Source organism: Pogona vitticeps, chromosome 3, assembly GCF_051106095.1.
Source record: "Pogona vitticeps strain Pit_001003342236 chromosome 3, PviZW2.1, whole genome shotgun sequence".
Taxonomy (NCBI): Eukaryota; Metazoa; Chordata; class Lepidosauria; order Squamata; family Agamidae; genus Pogona; species Pogona vitticeps.
Window position 1 is genome coordinate 159,815,387 of NC_135785.1, and position 15,542 is coordinate 159,830,928.

A 15,542-nucleotide genomic window follows, 5' to 3' on the forward strand; every position below is an offset into this window, starting at 1 on the left:
GAGATCATTCCTTATTACATTCAAACCCCAATGTTGTGATTTGTATTAATCTTTCCCTTCAAGGGTCATTAGCAATTCCCTGATAATGTTTTACTAAATTGCTGGGATTCTGTTTTTTGTTTTTGCAAGAGCAAAACTGCATCAATTTGCAATGCCAGTATTACATTAATTGGCAAGTAAGTATGGAATATAAAGGTATTTTGATTCTTTCCCCATTACTCCTACCATATTTCCCCGAAAATAAGACATGGTCTTATATTAATTTTTGCTCCAAAAAACACATTAGGGCTTATTTTCAGGGCATTTTCCCCCATGTACAACAATCTACATTTATTCAAATACAGGAATGTCATCTTCTTCTGGTTGCTGCACGTTGTTGGAAAGTGGGATTTCACTTAACTGGGGCTTATTTTTGGGGTACGGCTTATATTACAAGCATCTTGAAAAATCATACTAGAACTTATTTTCAGGTTAGGTCTTATTTTTGGGAAAATCTTTTAAATAGTAGGTGGAAATAGTTTATTATTTTCTGTGCCCGAGATGATTCTTCTATCTATCTATCTATCTATCTATCTATCTATCTATCTATCTATCTATCTATCTATCTATCTATCTATCTATCTATCTGTCTGTCTGTCTGTCTGTCTGTCTGTCTGTCTGTCTGTCTGTCTGTCTGTCTGTCTATCTATCTATCTATCTATCTATCTATCTATCTATCTATCTATCTATCTATCTATCTATCTATCTATCTATCTATCTATCTATCTATCTATCTATCTATCTATCTATCTATCTATCTATCTATCTATCTATCTATCTATCTAATCTGCCACCCACACTACCGAAAGGTCTCTTTTTAATCCATACAAGTAATAAGTACCTGTCTGCCTCTTGGTTTGCTACTGTTATCACATGAAAACTACTAGGCAGATTTTCACCAAATTTGGAGTTCAAGTTTGAAATGTATGTTTGTTTTATGTGAAGTCAAGTCAGAGCTGACTTACAAATAATGATCTTAATAGGGGCTTCAAGATAAGTGATACAATTTAAGGAATCGTTTATCACCCGATACCATGCAGTGAGTTTCCATGACTGAGCAGAGATTTGATCTTAGGTCTCATGAGACCCATAGTCTGTTACATTTAATACATTACATTAGGTATAATATCAGGTTTAGGTAGTCTGACTTTAAAAATAGGTGTATTGTATACAAAAAGCACTTTGGCCGTTGGGGAAACCTCAGATTCTAACAAATAGGTGCAAGGGTTTTCACCAAATTCGGAAAATATATTTGGAATTGTCTGGCTCAAAACACAGGATATGTGTTGTAGGAAAAAAATCACTCTGGGGGCATTTAAATTATTATTGCCTACACAGTTGTGGTTACATTCTTTTAAAGATATTCAAACTGAGTTAAGAAATTTACCTATTTTAATTTATGTTGTAATTTTCTGAATGTCCACCTCGTCTTCTTAACATCATCAGATCTTTCCATGAGGGAATGAAAGGCACTGTAGTTTTTGACGGCTCAAGATCAAACCCCCTTGACATCCGAAGTAGAGTGAAAGAGGGCTGTGTCCTCACACCTACACTTTTTGGGATCTTTTTTGCTGTCATGCTGAAGCATTCCTTTGGAACTGCAACCGAGGGTGTCTGTCTCCGGACTAGATCAGACGGAAAGCTCTTTAATCTCTCTAGATTGAGAGCAAAGACCAAAGTCCAACTGAAATGCATGCGGGATTTCCTCTTCGCAGATGATGCAGCTATTGTTGCCCACTCTGCTGAAGACCTCCAACAACTCATGAATCGTTTCAGCAAGGCCTGCCAAGACTTTGGACTAACAATCAGCCTGAAGAAAACACAAGTCATGGGCCAGGGCGCGGACTCACCTCCTTCTCTTACCATCTCCACACAAGAATTGGAGGTTGTTCATGACTTTGTGTACCTTGGCTCAACCATCTCTGACACCCTCTCTCTGGATGTTGAGCTGGATAAATGCATTGGCAAAGCAGCCACAATGTTCTCTAGACTCACAAAGAGAGTATGGCTCAATAAGAAGCTGACGACACATACGAAGATCCAGGTCTATAGAGCCTGTGTCCTAAGCACACTCCTATACTGCAGTGAGTCCTGGACCCTTTGTGCATGGCAGGAGAGGAAGCTGAACACGTTCCATGTGCGTTGCCTCTGACGGATTTTTGGTATCACCTGGCAGGACAAAGTTCCAAACAGAATAGTCCTAAAACGAGCTGGAATTTTCAGCATGAATACATTACTGAAACAGCGACGTCTATGTTGGCTTGGGCATGTTGTGAGAATGGCTGATGGTCGGATTCCAAAGGATCTCCTATATGGAGAATTAGTGCAGGGAAAGCGCCCCAGAGGGAGACCACAGCTGCAATACAAGGACATCTGCAAGCGAGATCTGAAGGCCTTAGGAATAGACCTCAACAGATGGGAAACCCTGACATCTGAGCATTCAGCCTGGAGGCACACACTGCATCACGGCCTCTCCCAATTTGAAGAGACCCTTGCCCAGCAGGCTGAGGCAAAGAGGAAGTCACAAAAGCAGCAGAACCAGGGAGCTGGACAGGGGACAGATTGGATTTGTCTTCAGTGTGGAAGGGATTATCACTCTCGAATTGGCCTCCTCAGCCACACTAGACGCTGTTCCAAGTCCTCCATACAGAGCATGTTACCATAGTCTTTTGAGACTGAAGGATGCCTAACTAACTTTCTGAATGAGGGTGGGGATCCAAATGTTAATTGACTGGGAGCCATACTGGCTGGGGGGATTGATTCTGGGAATTGTAGCTGAATGAATGGTATGTGTGAGAGAGAGGTCAGTATGAAAAGAAAGAAGAGGATAACACAAAAAGAGAGAGGGAATCAGGGTGATATAAGGACCATAGGATTTTAACCTGGAAAGCTGGGTCCATTGGCTGGTAAATTGTTAAAATGTAATCAGTTAAGTGCCAGAGGGGTTGTCATTCGAAGTGATATAAAACAGCAAGAATGGGATCTTACCTACTGTTATTTCACAGCAATTTCTACTGAACTTTTTTCTGCTTAGGATTAAGCTGCCACATATAATAGAGCATGACTGAATTACTAAGTATCTGTCGGGATTCTCCGGAGTGTTCCCTTGTTATTGTTATGGTCCTTAAATTGTTTCTGATTTACGGCAACTGTACATGTATGAATTAATAACCTTCAGAAGGTCTTAACATTTACAGCCCTGCTCAGATCTTGCAAACTAAAATGCTGTAGCTTCTTTTATTGAGTCAGTCAATTGGATGTTTAGCCTTTCCCCTTTCTTTCTGCCTTCCACTTTTCCTTAAAATTACTGTCTTTTTCTAGGAAGCTTCGTCTTCTCATTGTGTCTGAAACAATAGCCTTGGTTTATTAATTACAGCTTCAAGTAAGAGTTATTCTAAAGTTCGTTGATATACACACACACACACATAATGTGCAAAGACGCGCTCTGATCAGCCGGATGATATGGGTATGCCCTCTTGACATTTTCACGGGCACCCCTTTTTCTCCATTTCTATTTTCACATTGTATATGCTCCACAGTGTCCAGAGGGCCGCTGTGTTGAACATGGGGCCCAAGGACAAACTGCTGCCTTCGTTGCAGAGTCCGAAACGCGGCGCGACCCTCCTCAGCGGGTCGAGCCCGGAAATGGGCACAAGCCCGCGGCCTCCCGACACGAGCCAGGAGAGCGCCAAGCCCCGCCCCTCAGCAGAGGGAAGCCTCCCGGGTCGAAATCCCCGCCTCGCGTTCGGCAAGAGGCGGGGACAGGCAACCCCCCTCTAGGCCAATAGGAAGGCGAGACGAGGGCAAAGTTAAGGAAGGAGCGGATGGATGATGGCGGCTGCGCTGACGGCACCCGTTTGGAGGCAACGGCGGCTCCTGGTGGCCAGTTCGAGCTGGAGCAGGCGGAGATTGTGAGTGACAGTGACGGAAGGAGTTGGCGCCCCCCCTCTCCCCCCCATTCCTTCTCCCTCCGCCCCGCCTGGGAAGGGAAGGGGGGGTCTGTTGCGCGCTATCCGCGGTCTTGCTCCCTTTCGTCCCTTTGATCGACTGCGCGGGATCCCGTCCCGACCTGGGTGAATTGCTTCCGATGGAGAGACGCCACAGGCAGCAGCGCTGCCCTTCGGGAAGGGCGCGGGAATTCCGCCGATTCTGGAGCCATAATTAAGTCCCACTGAGTTCAGAACCTCAGAGTTTGACCCGGTGCAGGATTGCTGGAACTAAAGCTCAACCCGCTCGAGTGGGATTTATTCAAAAACAGTGATTTAGGGATTACTGTGTGTACATAATATCTTGAAAATGTATATAATATTTTTCAGGAGTCGGTTGCCCTAGGAATCATTTTTTTAAAAAATATAACAATACATCACCATGTAACTGTAATAATATGTTACATCTGGAGTTCAGAGATTTTGTGATAATGCAGCACTAATTGTTGTAAGCCGCCCAGAGACCTTTGGGTAGGGTGGGCGGCATATAAATTAAATAAATAAATAAATAAATATGTAACTTTAATATGTGATATCTGGGGCTGAAGAGAGAGGCATAAGAGCATTAGTAAAAGCTGAACGAATGCTCAGAATAAATATAAATAAATAGAAATGGGTGTGCATAGTGCTTCCTATTTATTTTGTCCAAATAGGACATTAGCAGAACAGTGCTGGAGTACTGCAGCCTTAACTGATTAATCATCATCCTTCCAATGGGTGTTGCAATTGGCAGCACACAGTCTGAACACCTAGGGAGTCAGCTGTTAAATTCTGCAGAGCTTACTTTCTCTATAAGCTCGTTCAGGGTCGTATTCTTAAAAAAGTTAAGCTTCCATCCACTGTTAGAAGGAAAAGTCACATTTAATATTTTATTTTTCAATTTTTTACTATGGCACTGCTGCAGTTCCAGTATTATAAGGGTTCCCTTAGTTGCTATCACATAAAATAAAATGGTTTGGAAATTGTGGTCCTGTGGATGTTTTTGGCCTTCAGCTTTCATTGGCTCTAACTCATACATCCAAAACTGAGAGCTTGTGAGAGCTGCACCAATAATGTCTGGAGAACCAGTGTGACTCTCTCTGTGTCTCTCTGGATTGGCAGAGTGCCATGGGGGAGCTCAGCAATGTGAGATGGGATGGAAGGGTAGTTGAGAAAGGGTGATATTGCTCCAATATGTCCCTGCTTATTTATTTTAAAATAAGAATTCTATTTCACCCTTCTGAAAAGCTTCCGCGGTGCTTTAAAACTCTTTGGACCCTAACAGCCTAAAGATGTTCACAATATAAAGGTTTATTCTCATCCTCCCATCATGCACCTCCTCCTCCTCCCATACAGTTAAAGATGGTCCCATCATCCTTGGGGTGGGCACAGGTAATGAGGAGAAAGGGACAGGAAGCTTTCCTCTTGGAAAGTTTCTCAAATCAGTTTATCTTGGGAGCTAAGCTATAGAAGGCTACAGACCTTATTTCTGAATACTGTACCATTCTGAGATTTGCAGTCTGTACAGCAGGATCATAGCGGCCTTGGGTACTGACTGATGCAGCTCTGTCCAGCAGAATGGCCTAAATTTGTGGATGAAAGAAAGCCTTGTATCTTGGGACTTTTACAGAGTGGCATTCGGTACAGAGCTGCCCACACTGTATGACAGCTTGGACATCACCAACATAAGTATGTGTGGGTATTACCAAACCACTACTGTTTTGTGATACAATGTGGAGGCCTTTGGGACAAAACTATACTGTATCTAGGGGCACAAGAACATGGACTTTGGCTTTAATGAGTTCTCTGTTTATCATTACTCCTGTAAGTATAACTATTCCAGTAAGAAGATCAAACAGAAGGAAATTGCATTTGTAGTCTGCTATCATTCAAATGATCAGGAACCATAATTTCTGCCTCTTTGGAAAGTTGATGCCTGTGTTGTGTGTTTTCCTCGACTGGACACTGGAGGGTGCTAATGCAACAAAAGCTGAGATATACCGTACGCTAACATGCTTTCTTTGTTAATCAGGAGAAAAGTTTCATTCTTCTTTTGCAATCTTAAAAAAACAAATAACTAAAGAAGGAGTATCCAGTGGCAGTTAAGAAAATACAGTATTGGCAATTGTAATAGTTGTTACAATTCCTTATGAAGTTGAGGCAATTTTTCCTCACTCCAGATTTGTTTCGTTTTATGTTTTGAGTGACTGGACTGTTGTTTTGTACATTTGTTAGAAGCTGTTCTTTAAGATTAAAAGTTTTTGTTTCTGATGTGTTTTTTGGCAATACTCATCCCAAATTATCATTGTGTTTGAATGATTTGCAACACTGTCTTATTTAAATTTACTTTGAATAATATGATGATGGGGATGATGATGTAGAAAGATATGAAAAGAATATTAGGTTGACTCCACTGCAGCTAATTACATTTTTATATTAACCAACGTCAGTCATGGTATTTAAATAATGTTCATTTCCGAGCATCAGCTAGTTTTTCAGAATTTTTTTCCCCAGAATTTGACAAACTTTGATTTCAAGTGAAGTTCTTCTTGAACCTTATGAACAGGGAGTAGTCTCACATATGTGATTTTTTTCCTCTCTAGTATTCACTAAATAGGGGAAGATTTTAGATTAATGTTATAATGTAAAGTTTAAGTGGAGTCAGGGAAAGTCAAAGTACTGTAATATTATTTCATCTGGTGGAGGATGGGAGCTTTAGAGTAACACTGACTCTGTGAGACCATGCCATACTTTCAGATTCTGATAGTCCCTGTTCTGCTCTTGGGATAAGAGGGATGAACACAGTTCTCCTATTGTTACTAGTACAAGGTGTGGTTATTCTGTTATAAATGTATTGTATGTGCTTATCTATACTTCATAATCTTCATCAGATGCCATTTTCCTTCTTAATCTAGGAGAGATTACCTGAGATACGATCATTTCTCTAGAAGCTCTCCAACTATTAGAACTCCTCCTTAAGGAAGGTCACGCTGTCTCCTTCCCCAGTGAGTTCTGAACATGGTTTTAAGAAATCTGTTGTTTTGATAGGTCTTTCACATTGCTTTGCATGATCTGAGAAAAAAATTTTTTTATTTCATTGTGACTTGATAGTATTGTACATTTTGTTTGTACATTAAGGGTGTCGGAGCTGACCAGGTTTTCTGCACAAGAACTACTCTTGGTCAGGAGGATAGTCTCCTCTTTGTACAGAACAGGTCTACACCACAGAGTTGAAACAACTTTAAAAGCTCTCTCCTAAGAATAATAGTTCGAGATCAGGAATGAGAAAGGGCTAGAGATCTCCAACAAAAAAAACTTCTCAATACCTTCATCAAAATTCCCAGGATTTTTGCACAGAAGCACATATCAATTAAACTAGCATATAATTGATGTGCTTTGTATTATTGATGCCTTTTTAAAAAAATACGTATTTTTTCGTTTTGTCTGAAAACCATTTCATCATAGATCAGAAAACATGTGCTTTTTGCTGTTCCTACAATTATTTTGGTAAACAGGTATTCTGCTCTTTCTTTGTATGATTTTGATTACATTTGGAGCTCCTCGTTCCTTTTGTTCATATAGTCCTAGGTTCAGTCATTCCCCATTACTGTGTACTTTGGGAAAATCAAAGGGGGTGTATTCTCTCCTCTTCCTCTTTATCTAGGGCACAGATAAATCCCTGATCAGCCAGAGTCAGAGATACCCTATACTGAGATTTATTTCAGAACCCTATGAATTATGTTATATACTGATATCCTTCCTTCGTAAAAAGGTGGCCCAGGATAATAGAACCCAGGGAAGTCTAGTTTGGACAAAGATAAGATATGTCTTTATCTACTAAGTCTGGTCAAAAATGGAATTATTTGTTATCATGTTACTGGGAAGACATTTGAGGTCTTTCTTCTTCTTCCTGTTTCCATTTGTAGATGAACTGTTAAACTATAATGAAAGAACAGCTCAGCTGGTCATCACATAAGTAAATGCCTTGTATTTCATTCTTTTATTTTAATGGCATAAAAAATGGTTAGCCATGTGAAGTCTCTTCCGCAGTGGAAAGGAAGTGATGAAACTCTGAAGAATTTGGGACACGTCGAGACGATTTTCCAAAATTTAATGTACTCATTGTAGTTAAACAGTTAACAGAGACATTTTATATTGAGCTTTCAGGTGACCTAATTTCCCCTAGTACTGTACATTTAGCTTTATACATCTGCACCTAATTTGTAAAACAGACTTAATGAGAAACTTCAAACAGTTTAAACATCAATTACAAAGAGGGCAAGGTTTTAAAGTTCCAGTAATCTGTCCATATTGGTCATTGAAACATGATCCCAGCTGGATATAATTCAAGACAGATGTCATTCCAAAGCCTTGAAAATAAGAACCTTATATGCGATTGACACTAACAAGCTGTTATGCTAGATTGAAGGTACCATTGGTTTGCTGCGCAAGACTACAATTATGGCTTTTGTCTAACATGGACTTAATTGTACTGAAAGTGTTTTTAAAGATTTTCTGCTCTTCAAAAATGCAGCTTTTTAAAAAAAAAACAAAGCACTACCCAAGTGAAAAGGTTATGTCATATGAATAGCTTATGAGGTTATATTATTAATAGTGATGGTGTCCCATTGCTTTGAAGACTTGATCATATGGCAAGTTGCAGCAGCAAATAAAGTGTCTAGAATAGAGCAGACAATGGCATTATACGTTCATGAACAGATCTCATGAATGAGGTTTCATTTACTTGCCAGAGTTTGAATACCTGCCCTTGCAAAATGCTACCACACTGGCATTGATCCATGGTGTTTGGAAATAGCACCTTGGTTTAACAAGCTGAGATGCACAAATGAATGTCTTTTGCCTGTGTGATGCACACTTACAGATGGATTACGCATTCAGTTCCCTGCCTTCTTGGAATGCCACAGATAACCCTAGAAGTCATTGGCTAATCATAGTTCCTGACTGTATTGCAGGCAGGAAATTATGGTCATCAGATTCAGAACAACAATATTTTAGACTGTGTTTTTTGATAATTCAAAGTCTTAGCTTGTTTTGAATCTAGTAACTACAGTTTTCCACTTCAGACATAAAAGGAAACTACAGTTAAAGACAGATTTCTTTAAGTGGCATACTGAAAAAGGAGGAAACGTGAGCCTGAATGTGCAAAGACAAGACTCAGTCTGAACCAAGCTGATGGTTCTCAAGATACAATTGTCTGAAATGGGCCTTTGTAGATTGTGCTATCTTCAGTGCTGAGGTGCCTGCAGTATTATTTCACAGGAAGCAGCTGTGCTGTTAATTTATACATCATTGGTGGTTCTTATAGCTGGCCTCATTTATGCCAATAGCCAAGGAAACATCAGGCACATTTGACTGACTAGAAGTTGGCATGAGCCATCAATTGAAATAACAAAGTGGAATCACTGAAGCTGAAATAGATGGGTCATTGTCTGCCAGTAGAACATTTCAGTTCTGTGTTTGTGATATGTGTTTGAATTCTGGAAAGTGGAAATAGTGCCTACCTAAGGTTCTTTACAGCATGGTCTCCTTGAAGAACCAGTAGTTAAGGTTGCAGTAGATTTCACAGAGCAAGTATTGAAGGTCTAGCTGTACTTTCAAATAGTAACACCAAAAGACAAATACAGTACTGTGTAAGTAGATTGGAGGTCTCTTACTGCAGGGATGGACAACTTGTGGCTCTTGAGACAATGTCTGACTATAACCCCCATTAGCCCAAACCAGCACAGATGATAGTGAGAGATGGTGGGAGTTGCTCTCCAAGTTCTGGAGGACCAGTTCTCACTTAATTGCCAAGCAAGTCAGCTCTTTGGCACTAAATGTGATGCACATTCAGGTGAAGGATTATTACAGTAATCCATGAGTGGTCTCTTTAAAAATTCAGCTACTCTTTTATTATTATTGTTATAACAATAATAGCAGCAGCAGAAGCAACAGCAGCAGCAGCAACATATAATTCATCATAAAATGCTATTCAATGCCCACAGCTTCTGGACAGTCACAGAAGTTTCCCTGACCTTTTAGGAAGGTGCATTATGGATCCAGTATGAATTGCACATAGGCTCAACTGTCAATTTTCTTTGGGAAGTGATACAGCATTTGGCAAATTGATGTTCATTATGGGTGAGTAATAGGTACAGGTAATAATGGCTCAGAGCAATGACAAAATGGTTGTATTGCAGCATCCTAATAGAAAATGTTTGTGCAGTTCTTCAGGCTCCAGAGGGCCAATGCCTGGCATTTTTTGTGACCAAGATAACACTGAAAGAGGGTTTGAAAGATAAGACTGATCCCCTATTACATTTTATACTTGGATGCTTTTAGGCTGTGTATAGTTTAAGGGGTAAAGCATTTGAAACATATGTGGAAGTAGGATGTGTGTGGCAGAACCAACTAATGAGACTGACTGGAGAACACACATTTCCTGTTAATTCTTTTGTCTCATACCTAAATACATACAGAAGCAGGAAAAGGCACTAATTTATTTGAAGTACCTAAATCAGGAGGATTTTATTTTGCCCTTTAATTGAAGGAAAATCAAGCTCTGTAGTAAAATATTTTAGAAACATTTAATCCCATTTCCTGATGGGGAGCAGTACAAGTGTTGTTTAGCACACCCACAGCCAAGCTGAAACCGTGCATGAATCAAATTAGCAATTTTACTTCCATTTTACTGGCTTCTCCTTTCATTTAGCAGCCTCAAGTTGCTTTTTTTTTTTTAAAGAAGCAAAACCTCAAAGCTCATTAGCACAGTTTTTGGCATGTCATGAGTCATTAAATTTGGAAGTAATTTGTGGCATTCAGAAATTGCTGTCCTCAAATTCTTTACGCCAGAAAACTCATGCATTAGATGGGATTTTCTTAGGATATCCTAAAATGTTTGTAGATTGCAATAAAAATTGCAATATTTTTCCCCTTTCACTACTCTAAATATAATTTTTCGTGTAGGGTGCACCTGTACCCATTAGTTTACAAACAGCCTGCAATGCCTGTAAATATTGGAATTAGATTATCTTGCTTGGCTCTTGTACATAAAATGTAGGTCACATTGTGTATTTTTTTTTGTGTGCTGAAACATTCCATAGTTTTGTTTGCTTGGAGGTCAGCACTTTTCCCCCTTCTGGATAATTTCTCCATTTGATTTACTCCCCACTGCTGTAAGTTTTGGGTGAGAGACTTTATTTTGACAGCTCTATTAATTGTTCAAGAAATGGTGGGAAAATTCCCTACACCTGGAAAGCTCAGGGGGACAAAGCTCAAGACATCCTTTCCCCAGTGGTTCTTCACCTGCAAGTTTGTCCTGGGATGGCAATAAAAATTCTTTGGACCACATTTTATGTGAGACCATTAGGCAACATGAGAATTTGGGACTAGCCGCCCTTCATTCTTGGGGACACTGAAAGGTGCCATTTACAAGCTCAAAAAGCCTGCAGGAAAGCAAAACAGGCTTGTAAACTTAAATTCTACACCCTGCAAGGTCCCCAGTTTGTAATGGACACTACAGGCATAGATTATCAACACTCCAAATGTGGCTTGCCATTTTAAAAGGAGAATTGGAGGAAACAGGAAAACATCTGCCTGCAGAAAGTAGTCAAGAGTAGCCTATTATTCCAATCTCTTTGGTATGGATACCTTCTTATATGAGCATTAATCTAGAGAATTCAAACCTACGAGTCTCCTGTTTTCAAGTTTTTATTTTGTTGCAATAGATATACAGTAAATACTCTGGTATCGTTGGTATCTTTCAGTGCAAGTACACATGTTTGCACAGAACTAAGGATTATGTTGACTACAGTGGGATATACACCTAGGCAACTGTAATTTACAGGTCTTTAATTTACAGCTCTATTGTTTCTTTAATCAGGAAGAGTTTATTCTTTCTAGAATACTTTCCAGTAGGCAAATAGGTTTATCTCGTACATCTTTTCAAGAAGGCCCACTGGGCTGAGAAATACAAGCTTTCCTAGAGGGACAGATTCTTGATCCAGCAGGGTTCCTGGCACTCTAGCTGTGGTCCATCTGGTGGTGGTGATGGTGTCTAAGATTTCCTGAACTCCTGGTGCTTGCAGGCGGCAGTGAGATTATCTGTTTGAGTAAAATTACTTGAGCCATACCATCCCCTAAATTCCAATGTCATAATGCTGTGTTTGCTCCCAATTGTCACATAAAATGTTGTAGAAAATATTGGGGCCCACTGTAGTTCCTGACCATAGGGCTCGGCCTTCACAACATGTATTTTCCTGTTCCAGAGAAAAGACTGAATGGAGGATTGTGGTGAAACTGCTTGAGGAACATGAAGGTGTAGAAATGGGAAAGACTGGGCATGCTGGTTGCCTAAGGTTGCTTTGCATGACCCAGGGGAGCTGTTTATATCCTTGCGACCCCCCAGCCTTTGTGTTAAACTGATACATCATTTTAGTCTCCACAGGCTGTAGGAGTAAGCTTGTCAAGGTGAATTAAAGCAGAAGGACAATCATTTTAAGAGGGAAAAAATCCACAAATATTGTTCCTCAAGCCTCCTAATTGTGCACTTGCTGATTTCTTGATCCTTGGGTTCTTCACATCTGAAGCTCAGAATTCCAAACCAAGAATTTACCAGAATATATGGACCACATTACTTGATTATTTGTACCATTCATATAAATGTTATGTAGATTTTGGAAATGGTACGAAACTGACACATACAAATGAAACACAAACCTCCAGTTTTTAAATGTTTTGAAACAAATCTTTGTGGTGGACTAACTGTGTACTTTATAGGGCTAACAGCGCTTATGACCATATTCTTCCTTTCCTGTATTCTTAAGATGAAATGGAATAATCCTTGTTTGTTAGTAACCGTGCAGTGAGGAGAAGCCACTAGACCTGCCAAAATGAATTTATTTTTGTGCTGCCTGTTCTAACGAGGAATTGCATTTGTGAGATACTAAATGGTTTGGGAAAGTCCCATGATTCTCAAAGCTTTACACTTTAATCCAAGTCTTTACTGTTCATGTGGTTTATTTAAAGTATTGTTTGCTTTTATAAAGAGTCGTGTTACATAATTTATGTGAAGTACTGCCATATTGCTAATCACTGAAAAGTTTCACTGGCTTGCAGTAAGATTCAACATATCAATCAGTCTGATTGTGGTCATATAAATAAACTCCTGCAAAGCAATGCCCCGTAGTCTAGTGTGTTCCCAACTCCTTATATCTGTGGTATGAGTAGAAGACCATCAACCCCTTGCCCAGTTAATGTGGTCCTGATTTGGAACCTCTCCTAGTGCAATATGTATTGGAAAGAAAGCTTCAGTTTATGCAAATAAAAGCTTCCTTCAGTAATAATGATAGGTATGACTCTCCTTACCTGATTGCCATTTACTTTTTAAATGCCATTCATGCAGTGGCCTTTTGCTTTCATGGTAGTGTTTCCTCTAACCTACTCAGGTGCCCCTGACACAATGCTGCACCAGCGCCATGCGCCTGCAGCCAGCGTTGCTACCCATTTGGTTCCGGTCGCAGCTGTTCTGCCGACAGCTTTTAAATACTTTGGGGGGCAAGTGTCAGTGTAGAACCTTAGCTACAGCTTAAGAATGGTTTTTAACCTGTGCAACTATTGGTAGAAAGAGCCCTGGCCCTTCCCCGTTGTCTCCCCCCCCCACCTATTCTGTTTCTCTCCTAATACAGACTATGGAGGAAATCTTCCTAGATGCTGTGGCATGTCTAGAAACACTGTTGAGCAACTGCTATACTGTCATCTTCAAGGAAAAATTGAGTGTGGGTTTGAAGTCGACAAGTGATGAAAGTAGCCCTGACGTTGTCAATTAGGGAGCCGAGACCTGGAATTGATAAGTTATGAGGCAGTTCCCCTTTCCTCCCTCCTGCTCCCTTCTTTAAGAGTCTTGTAAGATCTTTATTGTTCAGGATATTAAAAAAAAAGAAGGAGGGGGGAAGCAGCATGTTGACCATTTTTTACACAAAGCATATACCACAAACAAAATTGTCTTAAAATCTTTTTTTCCTTTTATATGACTTGCTGTTCTCTTAAGGTGGAAGACTAGAAGAGAAATTGTAGGAAATACTGAGGAAAGACTTGAAAGTGCAACTAATTTTTCTCATGTTTTGTTAATGAGTTTGGGTTCATTTTTCTGCATGTCTGACAGGGCCAATGTTTAAAATACAAATTTGAATAGTCAAATCCAACATTGCATATTCACCTAGAGACCTGGAATGGCAGCATATTCTGTGTGTGACTTGAAACATAAAGAGGGTTTATTTGCTCGTTCAAATCAATCTTCATCACAGAACATGGTGATGACTGGCAGTATAGGTTTAACTGAGAAAATAAAAGGCACCATTGGAAAGTATCTTATCTGTTCAGTACTTATAATAAGATCATAAATTTGACTCATCTTTATGGCATATGTAATTTTGTCCTTCTCTTTCCTCTGTACCCACAATTACGTAGCTGTATATTGTATTTTTCCCAATATGAATATATGAAGCAAACTAAATGCATGCCAATGGCTAGTTCATAAAGCTAGGAGGTATCCATAAAGATTATAGGGCTGTGTGTCTGTTTGTCTCTCTCTCTCTCTGTGTGTGTGTGTGTGTGTGTCTGTGTGTGTAGAATGACTGTAGACTCTTAGTGGAGTGATAGTTTCTTCCATTTAGACTTGGATTTTTTCCCTGTCTAAAAATAAGGTGTTGCTCATTTTCCTTCTCTCTGTCCTTTAAATTGGATTGTTTTTGTCATAGAAGGTTTTGCCCAGGCTTTTAGAGGCCTCAGTTCTTACCCCTGTGTGTTCTGCACCCACTGAAAGAGTTCCATTTATTTAAATAGGGTTGACTTTGTACTTCATCCTTAGACATATACTGCCTGGAAAGTTTGGGCAAGTGGCTGAGTCACAAAACTGCGTCAGGGAATGCAGTAACCAGCCAGCCCTATGACTATTCTAGTGAGTGGTTTACTTGTTTGACTACTATTCCATCTGGAAAATAAGAACAAATACTTACATGATTCGAGAGCTGAATTTTGCTACTCTCCTAGTTACAAAAATAGCTCTGTATCTTTGATCTTCTATGATTCCCTGTTTAAGATGTTATTTGAAGTTTAAAACTAAAGCAGAGCAAAGCAAGAAAGCAAGCAAGCAAGCAAGAAAGACAGACAGATAGACAAAAGTATTGTGGCACTTCTAACAGATGTATTTCAGTATATTGCCCCTGGATAACAGTCTACTTTTTCGAACACATGGAATGTAATAGCTAGGGCATGCATTAGTATACCCTAACACCCTGCTGATCAATCTATTTGCAGTGTCAGCCGGTCAAGTGCTGAGTTTTTTCTCATGGTGTCTGGATCCAAAAGTGGGGGCCATGGCCATTCTTGTGTCAGAATGGGTCACGGGCCTGTTGTATGCCTCGCCCCAGCTCATCTTTTTTCTAGTGTTTTGAGGCAAAATTGAGGGTTTGAGCTGAAATTATCTTGATTTGATTATCTTTGATTTGATTTATCCATGGTGACCATGGAGGTCCTGCC

At 39.9% G+C, this 15,542-nt stretch overlaps 1 protein-coding gene across 1 annotated transcript in view; it reads left to right on the forward strand.

Moving 5' to 3' along the window:
• Nucleotides 1–3,812: 3,812 nt before the first annotated feature.
• The window catches only part of CLYBL (citramalyl-CoA lyase), a 238,525-nt gene continuing 226,795 nt past the window's right edge, over nt 3,813–15,542 (forward strand). The window contains exon 1 of the mRNA XM_020801569.3: nt 3,813–3,950. Coding sequence (XP_020657228.3) covers nt 3,868–3,950 — 83 coding nt within the window. The 5' untranslated portion in view covers nt 3,813–3,867. The remainder of the gene's footprint in view (nt 3,951–15,542) is intronic.